Source organism: Mobula hypostoma, chromosome 22 (assembly GCF_963921235.1).
Source record: "Mobula hypostoma chromosome 22, sMobHyp1.1, whole genome shotgun sequence".
Taxonomy (NCBI): Eukaryota; Metazoa; Chordata; class Chondrichthyes; order Myliobatiformes; family Myliobatidae; genus Mobula; species Mobula hypostoma.
The window spans coordinates 35,661,899-35,680,643 of record NC_086118.1 but is presented as its reverse complement, the minus strand read 5'-3'; the positions used below and the strand labels follow the sequence as shown (position 1 = coordinate 35,680,643).

The 18,745-nt window shown below is 41.1% G+C and overlaps 1 protein-coding gene across 1 annotated transcript in view; it reads left to right on the top strand.

Annotated features, from left to right (window-relative positions):
* LOC134360278 (protein sidekick-2-like) overlaps positions 1-18,745 on the top strand; it is a 983,228-nt gene that overhangs the window by 666,077 nt on the left and 298,406 nt on the right. Inside the window, exons 9-12 of the mRNA XM_063074455.1 lie at positions 5,025-5,219; positions 8,107-8,223; positions 13,587-13,754; positions 17,291-17,393. Coding sequence (XP_062930525.1) covers positions 5,025-5,219; positions 8,107-8,223; positions 13,587-13,754; positions 17,291-17,393 — 583 coding nt within the window. The remainder of the gene's footprint in view (positions 1-5,024; positions 5,220-8,106; positions 8,224-13,586; positions 13,755-17,290; positions 17,394-18,745) is intronic.

The following is an 18,745-nucleotide window of genomic DNA, read 5'->3' as shown; positions in this document are numbered from 1 at the left end:
TCATACCCCTGATCCTTGGGTACACTTGGCTGTCCCAGTATAACCCATCTGTGGACTGGAGGGAGGGTAGAATCATTGCTTGGTCCTTTCTTTGTAAGAGAATATGTTTGCGTTTGGTGTTCCAACCCCCAGACTCTCCCAAGACCAACGACCAATAAGGAGGTGGCCTTCAGTGAAAGGTAACCTGAGGCCTTCTGGAGACCTAGTCCTGCCCTCAAGGACAGACAAGCTAGTCCTGGCAATGTGACTGTGCATGTCCTGACAATGTCTAGTCGGAACGGCATGGGAATTAGGGAGATGGAATCTCTAGTTCAGGAGAAGACTAAGGGGATGCCCGGGCTGTCTGGAATACTTGCAGTTAAGCATAAGTAATCCAGCTGCCAGGTCTGGAGGAAAGGAAAGACTCCTATACGCAGATCCTTGAAGCCTGTTCCTAGGGCTGCAAGGACCATTTGTAATGCCAAAGCTGCTGTCGCCTGAGGATACAGACAAGGATATGGACTCTGAATTGGCAACAGTTTCTACAAATGAGTTTTGTAAACCTAGGGAAAGGATTCTGAGGTCTGTCGAATCACCCCTGCCACTTAAGATGTTGCAATACCCAAACTGGTTGAAGTCCTTTCCATCTACAAGGACTTGGAAGAGGTCTTCATCAAGGGAAGGGCCTCGACTCTTCCACCACACCGACCCTATGACTGTGCTATAGATCTGCTACCTGGTACTTGCCCTCCACGGGGTCAATTGTACAGGCGTCAGGCCCAGAGAGAAGCGCATTGGAGGAGTTTATAAAGGAGGCTCTTGCCATAGGTTTCATTCGGCCCTCCTCCTCACCAGCTGGCGCCGGCTTCTTCATACAAAAGAAAGATGGGAGCCTGTGGCCTTTCATTGATTTTAGGGGGTTAAACCGCACAACATCCAGGGATTGTTACCCGCTTCCACTCACGGATACGGTCTTTGAAATGCTCCAAGGGGCAAGGGTATTCACGAAGCTAGACCTGCAGAGTGCATACAACCTGGTCTGTATAAAGGAGGGTGATGAGTCAAAAACTGCAGTCAATATACCAACAAGGCACTGTGAGTACCTGGTTATGCCCTTTGGTGTTGTGAATGCTCCAGCAGTCTTTCAGGCCATTATAAATGATGTGCTCCAGGATACTCTCTATAAGTATGGTTTTGTCTACTTGAATTATGTCCAAATCTTCTCTAAGTCCATGAAGGAACACATCATTCACATCAGAGATATTTTGAAGAGGCTTCTGGATTGTGGAGTTTATGTCAAGCTGGAGAGGTCTGAATTTCACGTGACAACCATTTCGTTGTTGGGTTTCATAATCTCCAATGGTGGTCTCAAGATGGACCTTACCAAGACCCAGGCAGTCAGACTGGCCACAACCATACAGTTTCAAACAAGTCCAACTATTCCTGGGGTGTGCAAACTTTTACCGGAAGTTCATCAGGAACTTAAGCTCAGTGGCAGCTCTGCTGTGGTGCTAACTAAGAAATCCACAGGCCCTTTTGTCTGGACTACCAAAGTGGAGGCTGCTTTTGCAGAGCTTACGCTGCGGTTCATGACATCTGCCATCTTAGTTTCTCCTAAACCAGACCTTTCTTTCATTGTGGAGGTAGATGCCTTAGACATTGGAGTGGGTACCATCTTGTCCTAATGACCACTTTCGGATGGTAAACTGTTCCCGTGTGCATTCTTCTCCAAGCAGCCAACCCCAGGGGAGAAAAACTATGACTTTGGGAATCTGGAGCTTCTTGCAGTTAGGTTAGCTTTAGAAGACTGGTGTCACTGGCTAGACAGGGCCAAGAACCCTTTTGTCGTCGGACAGACCACAAGGACCTGCCTTATATTCAGGATGCTAAGAGACTGGCAGGCCAGGTGGTAGTTGTTCTTTGACTGCTTTAATTTCATTCTGAACTATCAACCAGAGTCATAAAAAACAGAAACCAGATGTCTTGTCCTGTCAGTTTGACGAGCCCAAATGAGAGGGGCAGCCTACCACCATTTTGCCCCAAGCCAAGTTGGGGCAATGCACCAATTCATTGGGGAATCAACACTCTTGTTCGCAAGGCCCAGGGGCAGGGGGAGATTCCTTAGAATGGTCCTCCGGCTTGGCTGCTCGTCCCAAGTTCTGTCCAGTCTCAGCTGCATCAGTGGGGACATTTATTGAGAGTGACAGCTCACCCAGGGATTGCCAGGGCTCCCGAGTTTATCAAGAGAAGGTTTTGGTGGCCCGGAATGACAAATGAAGTTTGGCAGTACGTGCAGGCGTGCGAGATGTGTACCCAGAACAAGGAGCCCTGTACCCGACCTCAAGGGCTCCTCCACCCCCTACCTGTTCCGGATAGATCATGGGAGCACATCTCCATTGACGTTGTCACAGGTCTTCCACCATCCAAAGGGAAGACTGTCATCATGGTAATTGTTGATCAGTTTTAAAAAGCCTGCAAGTTCATTGCCTTGGAGAAGCTACTACCTGCAGTGGAGATGGCTGAAGTTGTCCTGGACGAGGTCTTCAGCATCCAAGGATTCTCGGTGGACATTGCCTTGAATTGCGGTCCACAATTTACATCACATTTCTTGAGGGTGTTCTGTATGCTGACTGGGGCAACAGCAAGTCTTTCCACTGGTTTCACCCACAGTCCTGCAGCCAGACAGAGCCAATCAAGATAAACCCTAAGATGTCTGGCTTCGGAAGGACCCGAGGAGTAGTGCGACCATTTGATGTGGCATCTGTTTCCCACAATGCCTTACAGCATGTCGCCATTTGAGTGCCAGTTTGGTTATCCTCCGCCACTCTTTTCCAGAACAGGAGGCTGAGGTTGGGGTTCCTGCAGTGGAAGATCTTGTCCAACCCTACAATCAGAAATGGATTAGGGCAAGAGAGATTTTGCTGGCCTCTACCCTGAAGGTAGAGACCAAGGTGAACCAAAGGAGAAGACAGGGGCCTGCTTTGCAGCCTGAGCAACAGGTCTGGCTGTCCACGAGTTTATCAAGAGAAGATATTAGTGGCCCGGAAATTATGATTTCCCTCTCTGGGTGGAGTCTAGAAAGTTGGCAAAAAATTTATTGGACCCTTCAAAGTCCTGAGGGAAGTAAACCCAGTGGCTTACACCATGCAACTCCCCAAGACCTTAAAGATCAAGACCACCTTCCACATCTCTAAATTACAACCTGTCAGCACCAGCCCCGCCGCCACCCAGGTTTACTGAATGGGGACAGGTCTTCATGGTGAGAATACTTCTGTATTACAAACTGTTTGGGGTGTTCGGCAATATCTTGTGGACTGGGAGGGATTCGGACCCGAGGAAAGGTGCTGGCTGCCTGAAAGAGACATCTTAGATCATTTCTCATCCACAATTACCATCACCATCTCTCTGAGCAGCCAGGGCCATCAGGGGTTGGCTGTAGGGGAGGGGTCCTGTTATGAGATGCACCCAACATCGCCATCTTCTGGGATTTAGACGCTCTAACTACCCTGAGTATAGACAGCTGGCACAGTCCCTTTAAGGGTTCAGGACTTTCCCACTGGTTGGCAATCATGCTTTGGGTGCCAAGAATTGAGTATTTAAAGAGCACCTCAATGCTCAATCATCAGCCCAACCAGAGATATCTGGTGTTTTGTGCTCAGTTCTCAAACTAGTTTTATTCAATGTCTCGATCCTAGCCTCATATGCTCCAGCATTTGGGTCCAAGCCATCCTTGTCGAGGACTCTCATCACAATATTTTCCCAATCTCCAACCCTAGGTTTGCCAACTGGATTAAAGGAATGATGCCTCCACACTCACCACTTCTTAAATCCGAAGTGGAGGATGTGGGTGTCAGTCCTGAGTTTCCAAGTGGCAAACTGCTCTGGTATAACCTGGCCCGTTGTGTTTCCCTTCCCCTTCCCCATGAGTATTTCCAATGTTTCCTTCCCCTAGATTTATTTCACTAGATTTCTAGATTTATGTGACTTTATTGAGCTGTTTTGTGAGATGTGCTACCTTGTTGAAAACCAAAAAACTGTTGCTGGGCAACATTTTTCATTTAAAGATTGAGAATCATGAATAACAGTCATTAATTAGAATCACAGAAATTTCAGAGTTAGTTTCTACATCAATTTGCAGTAAAATTATGAATAAATGCATTTGAGATTAGTAAATGCAGTTTGTAATGCGTGAAGAACTCCCCATTTAGTTGAAATATGGATGTCCAATTTGACATAGGAATGATCCATACAGACCATAAGTTTTCAGGTTTTGATTTGTTTCCACCGAGGATGATTGAATAAGCTCAACTCCTTGGGGACATTAGGGAAATGATCCGCAGAAGTTACCATTTTCAATTGCTACCTACAACGTAGACATTGGATGTGAGCTGAGATGGGTTACAGTGTGATATCTATCATGATTAAACATCGTGTTGACAGTCATGAAGAATAGGATCTTCGTGAAGGATAACTTTCTGCACTCCTGCAGCCATTTCTCAGTGGCTGAGGGTCAATTTATTTCTTTCTTTCTAATCCATTTTCAGTCCCCAAGGATGAATCACAACGTGCTGCACCATAATGGATTCTGTTGAAAATTTTATTGCCACGAAGCATGGACTGAGATTCCCATAACATTTGTAACTGGGAGGAGCAGGGAATGTAAAGTGGTTTGTCTTTAGGAGAATATAAATACAGCTAATTCAGATTTGCATTCAACGATTAAGCCCTGGACTCTTCCTAAAGCAGTCCAAGTGGTATTTTCTGAAAAAGAAAATAGACTGAGAAAAGACAGCAATATGATTCTAGCTACTGAATATTACTTGTTCAATCTTATATCTTTGAATATTGTCCATATTATGATTTGAATTAATTCAGCCAAAGATTTGATGCAGTTAATGTTTCTATATGCTTTCTTTACTCTTAGTTCATAGAAAAGTGGCCACAGTGAATATAAGGGCTTCATTTGCATACCAAACACCTCTTCCAGAAGTACTTTATGCAACATGTTTGCAGAAGATTTTATGAGTTTACGTTTGTCGTTGCAGGTGTTCCGGCACCAGTGGTGAATTGGTACAAAGATGCAACACTGATTACAAGGTTAGCTGTCCCCAGATACAGAGTGCTGTCCAATGGCAGCCTGCAGATCAATGGACTGATCCCTGATGACACTGGCATGTTCCAGTGCTTTGCTAGAAACGATGCAGGCGAGGTGCAAACATTCACTTATCTTGCAGTTACCAGTAAGTAAACTATCTTCCAAATTCATCTGCAACCTCCCTTAATTTTCACTTCCCTGTGTGTTTGTGTATAAGATTTATGAATAGAGGAGCTGTGGTTTATTTGGGCCAGCCTAATCTACTAATCTTAATTTTTCTTTAGCATGCCACAGAGCTTTATACTTGCTGTAGTTTTAGGAATAATAAATATCATAGAACAAGGGGATGCTCACACAAGACAAGAGAACTGCTTAGAAATGTTAGAAATGTAATTTTTATGTCAAATTTTCAGCAAATTTGTGGCATCTGATTTCTGAAGGAATGAAAGGAATTCCTTGTTTAGAGTGAAACCTTTAAATGGATATAAATGACACAATTGCTGTTTATGGTGAAGAGCCAAGAGCCCTTCCAGTATTCCAGTCAGCACTTGTTCCTCAGTCACTCAACATTAAAGTCAGTCAATCAGTGCTTTTGTGGGGCCATTGTGTTTACAGTCATAATTAACGTGAAACACTACAGTATTGATCATTGAGATGCTTTGGAGCATCAGAATCGAATTATATTGTATAAATACAAAAACCTGGAACTTCGTATTTACTGCACAGTCTTTTCAGGATCCCCATTTGAGAATTAGTTACTTCTGAGGAGTATCATGATTATGATCATTTCTAATCCTTCAACTTTGGAAATTCAGTTGGGCCTGTCTGGTCATAAATAGTGTTTGCAACAGTGATACTACAACTGCATCAGATACATCTGGAAATACCTGTTGAGCCTTGTCTGGAAAATTAGGTCACATAACCTAAAGGTGAATTTGCTGGGTACTCTCAGAACAGCCATGTTCTGTCAGCTGCTACTGGAGCTGGTCCTAGCCTGGGACTCAAAACTCTATTCAGGTAGGTTCCTTTAATTGCTTTCTTTAATACTAAATCTTCCTCCCACCTATTACTGTCACATCCTGATCATCTACAACTCCCAAGTTATCTCCAACATATATACCTGCTCCACACACTAGCCCAACCTTGGTCAAACTCTCAACAGTTTGAGCACTAAATGGACTGCTGACCAAGCCCAACTCCTGGCCAAGGTGCTGATCTGACTTGACTTGTATCAAGGTACTAAGCCAATGCTCTTTTCCCTGCCTTCCACAACCTACCCCAGACTCTATACTGGTCCCATATAATATGAAACTTTCCAAACAAAAGTTTATAAGTAACAATCAGTTGCACCAACATATTTGGCCTGAAGTGCAACTAGCACATACATGCACTTGCACAAGGCACTGACTCTTCAGTGTGCCTCCCAAAGCTCCAACGAATTCCAGTATATTTCTTTCCTTTTTCCTACATCACAAGATTTGCTGTATTTTTTATCCCATCACAATAAAATCAATGTATTCATCTCTGTTCTTTCAAAGCAAAGGAATGATTTACTCCCTATAAAGTGTTTCTTCTTTGCCCAAGATAACACAAAAGGTTTATTAACATTTTAAGATTTTATTCTTATTTCTTAGTTTTCAGCCAACTCAGAATAGAATTTCAGTGGTAAAGCAAACCAGGTAATTTCTGTAATCAATTCCCAATTCCCAATGTCAGAATAGAATTTCAGTAATAAAGCAAACCAGGTAATTTCTAAAATCAGTTGCCAATTCCCAATGCCATTTTGACAGCAACTGGTGAAAAACAAGGGTTTTAGTATTCACATCAGACTATGACTTAGATATGAGTTTTTAAAATGATTTCAAACGAACTATATAAAGCCTACTAAGTACCATAGCAATGGAAAACTCAAAGGATTGAGTTTTTCATTTGTAAATAAAACTGGTATTTGCAAATGGTTTGCCCATTCAGAAACAAGCTGACTTTCATTGTTTGTTTTTCCATTGACATCCACTTGCACCAAGAGCAGTATAAAGCCTTACTCAATATACTTGGCCTACATGAATATTCCTAACCACAGATGCGGCCTGTTCATCACACTGCCCATCTCCCAATGGGATTGGCAGTGCTATCAATGGTGGCTTCATACTTGAAATTCCAACAAGGTCAAGCTCCTAAACCATTAACAGGTTGAGATTTGCTTCTTCCCTTATCATTGCAGTTTTCAGTTTAGTTTGGATGTTTTTCCTTAAGGTCTAACCATGGGCATCAACTCACTTGACAACTTACTGTGAATAGTTTCCAAAGGTTAGTCCTCACTTATACATGTCAGCAAGGCCCTCTGGGAACTAGGAGACCAGCTGCAGGCAGACAATCAGACAAACTGAGGGCAGCAGAGAAACAAACATTAGTGGGAAGATTGTCAGAAAAGGAATTCAGGGAGAGAAGCAACCTTAATTTCATCACCACTCAGCAGGGATTGCATAATGACATTGAAAAAGTGGACCATTCTGATATGCCTTGTAACTCAGATATAGTCTATATGTAAATATTGATGTTATGTTAACAGAAAGGCAGAACTTAAGGAAACTTCACCTAAACTTTGTTGCAGAATGTATAAATTGATCTCATTCTAAATCCCTAAAGGAGCACACACTCAATATTCCATCAATCACAATGTTACATGCGCTGCTGCGGTTTAATCTGTGACATATTCCAATGCCCCAGCTAGCAATCCAAACAATGGATTAAAATGACAACATTTGAAGGGAGTCAGCAGGTTAGTAAGTAATTTGGGATAAGAGGAACAGAGGTAATATTTCTGATTTCCAGCAAGTGCAATTTATTGATTGTCATTTTAAAACAGTGGCATGTGAAAAGAAACTAATTTTTCCTATTATTGGCTCTTACACAACAACACGGAATCTATTTTATAAACTTATCATCAATTAAATTAATGCTGTCAGAAAATAAATTAATGCTGTTATTTCAATTAAGTAACGTGAGAAAAATCGTGGGTTTGGTTGTTACAGGTATTCCTCCCAATATTACCAGGGGGCCTTCAGATAGCACCGTGATTGATGGGCTGTCAGTCATTCTGTCATGTGAAACATTGGGGGCACCGCGGCCAGCTATCACCTGGCAGAGGGGTAAGTATTAAAAATTGCTGCTCTTCTTTCCGTCATTTTTCATCAGCGATAGGGTTATACAGCGCAGAAACAGGCCCTTCGGCCCAGCTTGTCTTTGCTTCCTGAGCTGGCCCCATTTGCCTGCATTAGTCTCACATGCCTCGAAACCTTTCCTATCCTTGTACCTGACCAAATATCTTTTAAATATTGTAATTGTGCCTGCCCTTGCCACTTCCTCTGGCAGCTTGGTCCATATACCCGCCAGATTCAAATTCTCATTTTACCTATCACATGTGCATCAAATCAAACAGTGAAACTCACCGTTTGTGTTAAGAACCAGCACCACCTAGGGGGCAGCCCGCAAGTGTCGCCGTGCATTATGGTTTTAATATAGCACGCCCCCAATGCTCAGCAGAAGAACACAAACAGCAACAACAAAACAAGGCAACAACAGCAAAACAAACCTGTTTCCCACCCTCCCCACCGGCCCATTCACTCTCTGTGTGAAAGTTTTGCCTCTCGAATTCACTTCAAACTTCTCCCCTCTCACCTTCAACCTGTTCACTAGTTTTAGACTTTTCTACCCTGGTTAAGGAGACCATGACCATCCACCTCATCTAAGCCACTCGTAACTTTATAAGCATCTCAGCCTCCTTTAATCCAGGGAAAACTGTCACACTGCATCCAGCCCCTCCTCAAGACTCAAGCCCTCCAGTCCCAGCAACATCCTTGTGACTATTTTCTCAACCCTGTCTAGCTCTGAGGATGCCTTTTCAGTCAAAGGAATCTATTTTGTCTCCGCTGTTGATTTCCATAGACCATACTTATAGAAAATTGGCCTCGTAATGATTGATGCTGGATTGGCAGATTCCAGTTATCCAGAAATTGTGAACACACTAAAGTCAAGTTTATTGTCACATGGACAAGTACATGTATGCACAGGTGCAGTGAAAAACTTAATTGCAGCAGCCGAAGAGACACATAACATTTTATAAACAGCACTCGCAAGAAAAAAACATTAAAACACATAAATTATGCTCAGTTAAAACAAAAAATATCCATTTTAGTGCAAAATGATCAAAGTTGACATTGTGTTAAACTGTGGGAATATTATATATGTATAATAATGAATAATTACATATGTATTTAGTTCATAAATTAGGCAAGTTAGGAGGATTTATCGTGTTTGTTGCAAAACCTTGGCCACTGTAGGTCAACTCTTGTCTGTTGTCTTTTCCAAACACAAGAAACACAAATGGTAGCACGCTAGAATTGAAAGCAGCTGGACAATCCCCTCTCAGACAGGGTACTTATGCCTCCAAGGACCCCACTTCCAAAAGTCCTTAGCACTTAATCTCCCTTTGAAGTATAGGTGACATATTTAGTGTGAGCAACAGTGAGAAAGATTCTGCTAAAAAGACAAAATCATAGTCCATTCAAGTGTTCGGCTGTGGCCAACTCCACTTCAATCAATATGAGACTGAGCATTTGCCTTATAAAGTAGGTGGCACATGAAAGACTATCTGTGGCCCTGTCTGCCTGATACATCCAGCAAACAGTGCCAGTAATAATTAGATGATTCCAACTAGAACTCTGATGAAGTGACTGGACTAAAATAAATAGCTTGTTTCCATTCCAAAGTGAGGCATCACAAATACTTTATAAGCGGTTTTTTATCGTTGTCATTATACAGGGATTCCCCAGGTCATGATGCCCAGACTTATGGGAATCTAACTTTATGAATATTCTCCCATACATTTTAAAACATTTTCTATCTGGTATTCATTAATGGCTGGATACAGTATACCTGTATATGCCATCAGTTTAATTAAGGAAATTGTAATAGTGATTATTTAATGAAATTAAAGAATAACAGCAAGTGTTTGTAAAAAAATGGACATGTCTAACTTATGGAGCAGCCAGGCTACAGGCAGTTTTTAGGAACATAACCTTTATGTAAACCCGAGGACTACCATATTGCGGCGAGCATTTGGTCCATGATGACGGACGAGAAAAGCTCATTTAACTCGACAGCTGTTTTTATTGCAACAAACACAAAAACAGACAGGGTGCTACGACCCGGGGAGACAACCCACTCAGTCACATACAGACAGGGGAAGTGATTATTACAGACCCCAGTTACAGTCAGGGTGACACACCATGTGAATCGCTGAATAACCCAAGCTAAAATGTAACAATAAATTAACTTGAACATCCCACCATAATCCCACGAAAACATTTGAAAACAAGAACAATAAATAGCGCCGGCCACTAGGAATGCTAGAGTAGGCTGTCGACCACGCCCTCCCCCCCCCCCGAACACCACAATGTAAAGGATTTAATGAGCTGCATGTTCCTTTAAAGATGATTGCTGCATCATGATACCCACAGCAGTTTATCTTGCCTTAAATAATGTTATATTCACATTCTGTGAATTAATGGTGAGTCATGTTATGCATCTTTTTTACAGCTATGTATTTGCAAAACTGCATGTGGCCATCCTCCATTTGAATAACCCTTTATCCTAGAAATACTTGATTTTCACATCAGCTGGTGCTAAATAGCATACGTATCTTACATTATTTTTATATTTGTTAGCAATATTCTACGAATGAAACACAATTTTCCACACCTAAGTTGCTCTCAGCAGACTGTCCCTCCATTCTGCAACTGGAATTCTGTATGCAATCTTGTTAGAAATGAAGGAGCCCATTAGACCTACAAAGTTGCAATTTCCAGGCAGCAATTTCATTTCAGTTCAGTTCAGTATGTGTTGAATGTCTCTTCAAGAACCGGAGTTCGTCCATCATGAAACTTCTTCAAAAATTCAGTATTAAAGGTCTTTGAAATGCATTTTGAATTGTGCATTTTTGTTATTTGACTAAATTTTAGGGTCTCTTTTTTTCAGTTCCTAAACCCACTTCCAGCAACAACTAGTTTTCTTGTGCTGGTCATTATCAATTCTTGCTTTTCCAAAGAAGTTGCTATCTGTTGCTTCAAATTTAAAATATTCTCAGATTCTTGGATTATCACAGGTGTAAACTTGAAGCATCCATTTTCCTTGAGTCACTTTTCATGCAGAGCTTGATTTTTACCTGTTAATTTTCTGATTTCTCTTTCTTTTCAGCTTGGGACTATAAGCTGACCAATGATCTTATATTATACACAGACCTACTTCATTTACACATTGGTTGATTGAAAGTCTTTGTTTATGTACAGTATTTTTTTGAAAAATTCTGTTATTTTTTCCTGTAAATGCCTACAAGAAAAAAAGGGCAGCACATTAGTGTAGCAGTTGGCATAGCACTATTACAATATCAGCAACCTGCGTTCAATTCTGCCGCTGTCTGTAAGGAGTTTGTATGTTCTCCCCATGACCACTTTGGTATCTTCTGGGTATTCCAATTACAGTAACATAATCAGTCAGTCAGTGGGTGCTGTCCCGAATCCGGGGTTGGCGGCTGTGCACCTCCATCTTCTTCGATCTTGCGCTCTTTTTCTGGCCTCAGCATAACTCAACCCAGTCCATTGCCTCACATTATCATTCCAAGTGGTTTGCTGCCTTCCTCTTTCCCACTTTCCTTCTATCATCCCTTCCAATAACAATTTCTGCAGTCCACCACCTCTTAACAAGTGCCCAGCATATTCCAGCTTCCTTTTCTGCACATTCTTCAGCAACTCCTTTTCTCTCCCCTCACTCTCTTCAACACTTTCATAATACTGACCTTCATCACCCATCGAATTTTCTGCATTCTCCTTAAACACCACATTTCAAATGCCTCCAGTTGTCGTTGCGCTTCCTTGCGTAAGGTCCATGATTCGACTCCATACAACAGGCTGCTCCAGACGTAGCATTTCCAAATTCTACAACGCAGCCCAAAGTCCAACCTTTTGCCACACAGCACATCACTCAGGCTCCAGAACGTTGATCTTGCAATCTCAATTCTTCGTCTCATTTCTGTATCACATTTCCCATCCTCTGTGACCATCTGTCCCAATCACACAAACTTCTTGACTTGCTCTATGCCTAAGCCGTTAATTTTGATACTGATTTTGGGGACTTCTTTCTTCTGTGATACTACCATCATCTTCGTCTTTGCAGCATTTATTTTCATTCCAAATCGTTCTCCTTCAGCATATATCTTATCTACTATTCTGAGTAACTCGACCTCAGTCTTGGCTAACAGCACTGAATCATCTGCATACCTCAAGTTGTTCACCGTCACTCCACCAATTTGGACACCAACTTCATCGTTCAACACCCTGAAGATCACCTCTGAGTAAATGTTAAATAATAAAGGGGAGATAATGCAGCCCTGGTGAACCCCTTTTTGGATCTCAACTTCCGGTGAGTTCCCACCACTAGTTCTTATTACTGCCCTGATGCCAGTACAGGTTCACAATCAGTCAACCATCTATCCCATCCAGCCCCAATGAGTTCAGGCAATTGACCAGCTGTTCATGATTGACTCGGTCAAAAGCTTTTTCGTAATCCAGGAAGCACATGTAAATGTCTTTTTATTCCTAAAACTCATTCCACAATCATTCGCAAATTGAAAATCCCTTCACGTGTACCCTTACCCAGTATAAATCTGCTCTGGCACTCATTAATTTCACTAAGAACTGTCCTTTTTATTCTGCTTAGAAAGTATTAATAACAAGATCTTGGAGGCATGACTTATAAGGCTTATAGTTCTAAAGTCTGAGCATTTCGTGATCTTACTTTTCTTTGGGATCATGACAAACTCCAACACCACAAAATCTATTGGCCACTTTCCTGTTGAGTAGATTTATTGCAAAGCCTCGTGATCTCCTCAACCGCCGAGTCGCCAAGGCATTTCAACATTTTGGCTGAAATACCATCTACACCACAAGCTTTACCAGTTTTTAACTTTCCAATGGCTGCTCTTCTCACTCACTTGATCATTTCTAGCATCGTAGTACAATTCCCTAATGTATTCCATCCATCTACTTTCCACGTTGTCATTCTCAAAGAGTGTGTTCCCGTCCTTGTCTTGAATAATGCCAGTCCTTGATTGTTTCTTGTTCCTGTTGGTCATCTCTGCAATCTCCCTGTGCATGTCCCTTGAATGATGCAACATGTCCATGGTCTCTATTTTTTCACACTGAAAACTAGGTAACATAGTAAATTTACTTTGAACTTGAATTTACCCCTTTGCATACCTCCCCACAGCTGTTGATTTTTTACTGTCCTTATTTACCGACAGAAATAAATTTACTTGTTTAAAAAACTATACTTTTCATAGTCTGTTGATCTAGAATTATGAGCAAATTTTTGGGTCCTTTTTAACAGAGGTGGTATTTTGAATCCCTTTGGTATCTGGAGCTGCAGAATCCAATGATCTCTTCCATTTTCCAAACAGGAGAGAAAGTGCTTGCAAGTGGATCTGTCCAGTTACCTCGTTTCACGTTGCTGGAATCTGGCAGTCTTCTCATCAGCCCATCTCACATCTCAGATGCTGGGAGTTACACGTGCCTGGCCACAAATTCTCGAGGAGTGGACGAGGCTTCAGGAGATCTCATTGTGTGGGGTAAGAGAGGACAATGTATATGAATCTTAATTCCTTACCACTATTAATAATCCATATTAATTTAGAAACTGACAGAAACTTGGAAACTGGAACAAAGCAGTTGTTAAGCCCATCTACAAAACATAGATTTCTTCCATATCCCTGTTTAGTCCATTAGTACCAAAGCAGCAGCTGTGATATGAACACAATGGAGACCAAAAGGAGATTATTTTGAACAAAGCAATCTCTTTTACTTTCCTGTACAGGCCACCTGTGGAATTTAAGCAAGGGAGAATTCTATTTTATAATCAGTCTATTCTGTATATGCAAAGCAGATGTAGTTAGCATAACCTCATGAGCCAAACTGAATAATAAATATTCATACCAATAATGACTCGGGAAGTATTTAATCCATTGTGGGTTTTACTTAGCATTTCTGATTGAAGTTTTTCCACCTGGCTTCGTCTCATCACTAAACAGATTCAGGTGTATTGCAATGCCAACAGTTAGCCTAAAGCTTGCAACTTGGCATATGATATTAGTGAATTTCTTGGCAACTCTCAAGGCCAGAGCTGACTTTGAAAGACATGATACCTGTATTATGACGAACTGCCTGCTTTTGGCTGCTGAAAGATAAGGCAAACCTTCAAAGTCAGAAAGGGTAATTGAAAAGGGATGCAAGATTCATTCTTAGTATTTGAGGGAAGACTTGGCACCTTGAATTACTATATATAGCCTTGCAATGGGAGAATTAAAATAAATGTAGAATAAATGAACAATACTATAAATTATACTGAGGAATCAAGATCAAAAACAAGTTTTTGAACTGGTGACTTCCAAAATTTAGAACAAGATTTGAGGAACTTCATGGAATAATTGGCTAGTATGTGGAATAGTTTTCCAAAACCTTAGAATTAAATTCATAAGCCATGGTTAATTCTGCATCTGTAAGTAAAAATGTGTTTCTTGTATTTCCTTTGCTCCACACTTCTGTTATAGGCTCACACAACAGATACATTTGTAAATAATCTTTTCATATAGACCTGCATATTAAGACTACTCAGTACATGAACTAACTAAAACTACTTTGTATATGAACCAGTGTAGTGTAAACAGACCAAAACTAACTGCTGTTCTCTACATAGGATCAGAGCAACGTTCAGTGTAGCTGTTGTTGAATTTTCTGCGAGATCTATTGTGCTTTAATTATTTTGTATTATTGCTTTAAGATTAATTGCAGAGTGGCAAGTGTTGGCTTAAAAGCTCATGTGACCTAGTTCTGTTTCTATTTATAATGTTCTTTTGCTAGCTTTTGGTGTGAACATCCAAATCCTTTAGATCTTCCACAATTCTAAGTCTGTGTCATTAGGAAAAGATTTCATCTTGTTTTACTCAGATTAAAATGACAGATCTCACACTTCCCCATATTTGTAATCAGCCATAGTATAGTTCTCCCATTTAATCTGCTACTGTCCTTTGCTTTCTTCCTCCATCCATACAACTATGCCAATGAACTTAATATTTTAACAGATTTCCATCACCCTGGCATGTTATATGGGTTTTTAATGAGGAGTTAAATTCAATGTGATTCCATTCAGAGAAATCTTCCCTTTTCTATCCCCTTCGGCCCTCTGAAGAGACCATCCCATCCACAGCTCTATGGGGCACTTCAATGTCTCCACTAACCCGACTCCCTTACTGAGACTACTGTACCTTCCTATGCAACTGGGATTCAAACAATCTTTTCAAGTAAAGTTGCAACTCTCTTGTTCTTCCAAATGAGTGAATTGCATTCAGTGCTCGCAGTGTTGCCTTGTCTACATTGGGGATACAAAGTGCAGGTTGAATGACCCTGAGCTCCCAGTTGCCTGTCACATTAATTCTCAATCCCACTCTAACCTTTCTGTGTTTAGCCTGTTATACTATTCCAGAAAAGGTTTATGCAGGATGAGAAACAGCATCTCATCTTTTGACTATGTATATTACAGCTCTAAGGATTTAACCAATACCTCAGAATGTTCAATTCACCAGACTTTCCAGTATGTGAGAAAACAAGCAATTTCTGATAAAAAGTCATCAACTTTAACATTAATTCAGTTCTCCCTCCATATGTACTGCCTGGTCTGCTGGACATTTCCAGAATTTTTCAGATAATTTGTACTTCTCAGCTCCAGCACTTTTGTTTTGTCTCTCCTCTGCCTTGTTCACCTCCCTCTGTTTACATCTCCTCCAGAAAAAAAGCAGCTGCAGTAAACAAGCCCTCACTCTCCACTCTCAGCTGGCATCACCACAATTTGGATTGTTTCTCCTGGTTCTGATGGAAAATCATAATGTGAAATATTGACTTTCTTTCACTCTGTTTTTCTGTTGTTATTCAGCATTATTTGCTTGCTTGACAAAAAGCTGAGCTGGCAGTGTAGGGCCAATCAAAACATCTTCCATTCATTACTACTCTCTGTCATCTACCTGTGAAATCTGTAGTACCAAAGGTGACCTCAACATTGTAGTCTCTCTGCTTTGCTAATCATGGAACCCCATATCAATAATTCTGAGAAAATAAAGCATCAATGATAACAGCAGTGATAGTCAGTGATTTCAATAAATTTGTGGAAGCTGTCATAATTCCATATGATATTTTCTATATAATTTCAAGCAATTTAATTATATTAAAATGTCAAACATTATTAAGCAGCTCTAGTGTCTTTGTTTAAAGCTTAATTGGCAGGTAGTGTTAGAGTGCCCTCTACTGTTTGTGCATGAGCACTGTAACACACAACACTCAAATTTATTGGAATTCCTAAATGTTCAGAGAAGTCCACAACGCTCTAACTGTGTCTTGTCAGTAGAGGACCAGTTTCTTGTATAAGCACTGTGAATCTGCAGCATGTTGCATTTGGTATCGATTCAGTTCTTCCATTCTTTTCAGCTGAAAACTATTTCAAGTACCAAAGGTACTGTAAATGTCAGGTAATTGTGTTTTCTCATGTTGTGCTTTAATCATTTAAAAATTGCTAATAACATTAAAACATTTTTCACAGGTATAATTAATGTTTACTGGCCTTTGAGCATTTCCCAAAAGCTGATTTGCTGTAAAAGTTTTGACAGCCTGAGGTGTAGTTTAATTGACTGTCAGCCCAGGTCCAGGGGTAATGCTGCTCAAAGTGAAGAGGTGAGGTTGGCTGGGTGGGATCCTCTTATGGGTCAGGTGTTGTACACACTCCTACAGGTTTTGATGCTTTCTGCAAATCAGGACACAAAATAACAAGACCAGGATCCTTGTTTCTGAAGCTCAGCCATTTCTGGGTCGAACTGGATAAAATGAATAATTTTAATATCCATCTTGTTGAGTATCTCCACCAGCACGTGTCCTGGGGAACAATTTCCCTTACTTCCCCCACCCAGCTGGAGACTCCATCCCAAATCGCAGCCATTATTAATGAGTGCCTGGAACTGACAACGTCAAAGGACTCAGTTCTTCTGCTACCAGTGTGTCACCTCATCCTAATGTGGATCATCTTGTTGCCAATGGAAGCTAATATTTTTATCCTGTTTTGCAGCTCGCACGCGTATCACAAATCCCCCAGAGGAACAGAGTGTAATTAAAGGGACCATGGCTGTACTGACCTGTGGTGTGACCCATGACCCTAATGTGGCAATCAGGTACGACCACTTGGTGAAAGACTTGTGCTGTCCTTATCCACAAATAGTTTGTGATTACGGTGCCTGGAAAAGGTATTCAGGCCCTACAAATATTTTCACATTTTACTATCTCATTTTCTAAAATTAAAATATATTGAAGCAGGGTTTTTTGAACATTGTGTATCATGCCCAATCAAAAGAAAAATTCCAAAACCTGTCAACAATTTACTAAAAATTAAAAACCAAAATTATGAGGCTGAAAAAGTATTCATCCCCTTTCTAATTACTACACTAACTTTCCTCAGGTGAAATATATACCTTACCAACTCACCCAATTTGTTGATGTGGAAAATTGGAGGATCACCTGTTTTCAATGAATTCATAAGAATAAATGCCCCCTCTCTAAGGTCCAACAGTATGGTAGATTTTCTACAGGCCAAACCAAACTTACAGACAAAGGAGCATTCAAACAAGTCAGGGAAATGATAATAGAGAAGCACAAATCTGGAGAAGGGTACAAGGCCATCTCAGAGGCATTGAACATATCTCAGAGTTCAGTGCAGTCCATTGTGAAAAGTGGAAAAATTGAAACCACAGCCACACTACCCAGGTTAGGCTGCCACTTCTAAACTTAGTTGCTAGAGAAGAATGGCACTTGTAAGAGAGGCTATTGTGACGCCAACAGTCAATCAGAGTGAGCTGCAGAAATCAGTGGCTGCAACTGGAGATAAAGTTCTTGGATCCACAATCTCAAAGGTCTTGCACAAAAAAGGTATTTATGGAAGAGTGGCAAAGAAGAAACTCTGGGTTTTAAAAAGCATATCTTTGCCTGTAAAGACTTTGCAAAGCATCACTTAGAAGATACTGTAAAGAAATGGGAGAACATCTTGTGGTTAGATGAGACTAAAGTGGAACATTTTAGCCTCAATACTAAGAGGTGTGTGGCATAAATCTAGCACTGTGCATCAGCCTGGTAACATCATCCCAACTGTAGAGTATGTAGGAGGTAGCATCATGTTATGGGAATGCTTTTCAGCAGCAGGGACTGGAAATCTGGTTAAGATTGAATGCTGCTAAATACAGAGAAATCCTGGATAAAAACCTGCTATCCTCCTCCAGAAAGCTTAAACTGGGGAGGACGTTTGTCTTTCAGCAGGACAACTACCCAAAGCACGCTGCCAGAGCAACCATGAAGTGGCTTCAAATTAAGCCACTTGAGTAGCCGAGTCAAAGTCCTGAGCTAAACCCAATTGAACATGTCTGGCAAGACCTCAAGAACGCTGTCCACTGCTGCTCCCCAACCAACCTGGCAGAGCTTGAGCAACTTTCCATCACGCTGTGCAAAGCTAATAGAAACTTATTCAAAAAGACTG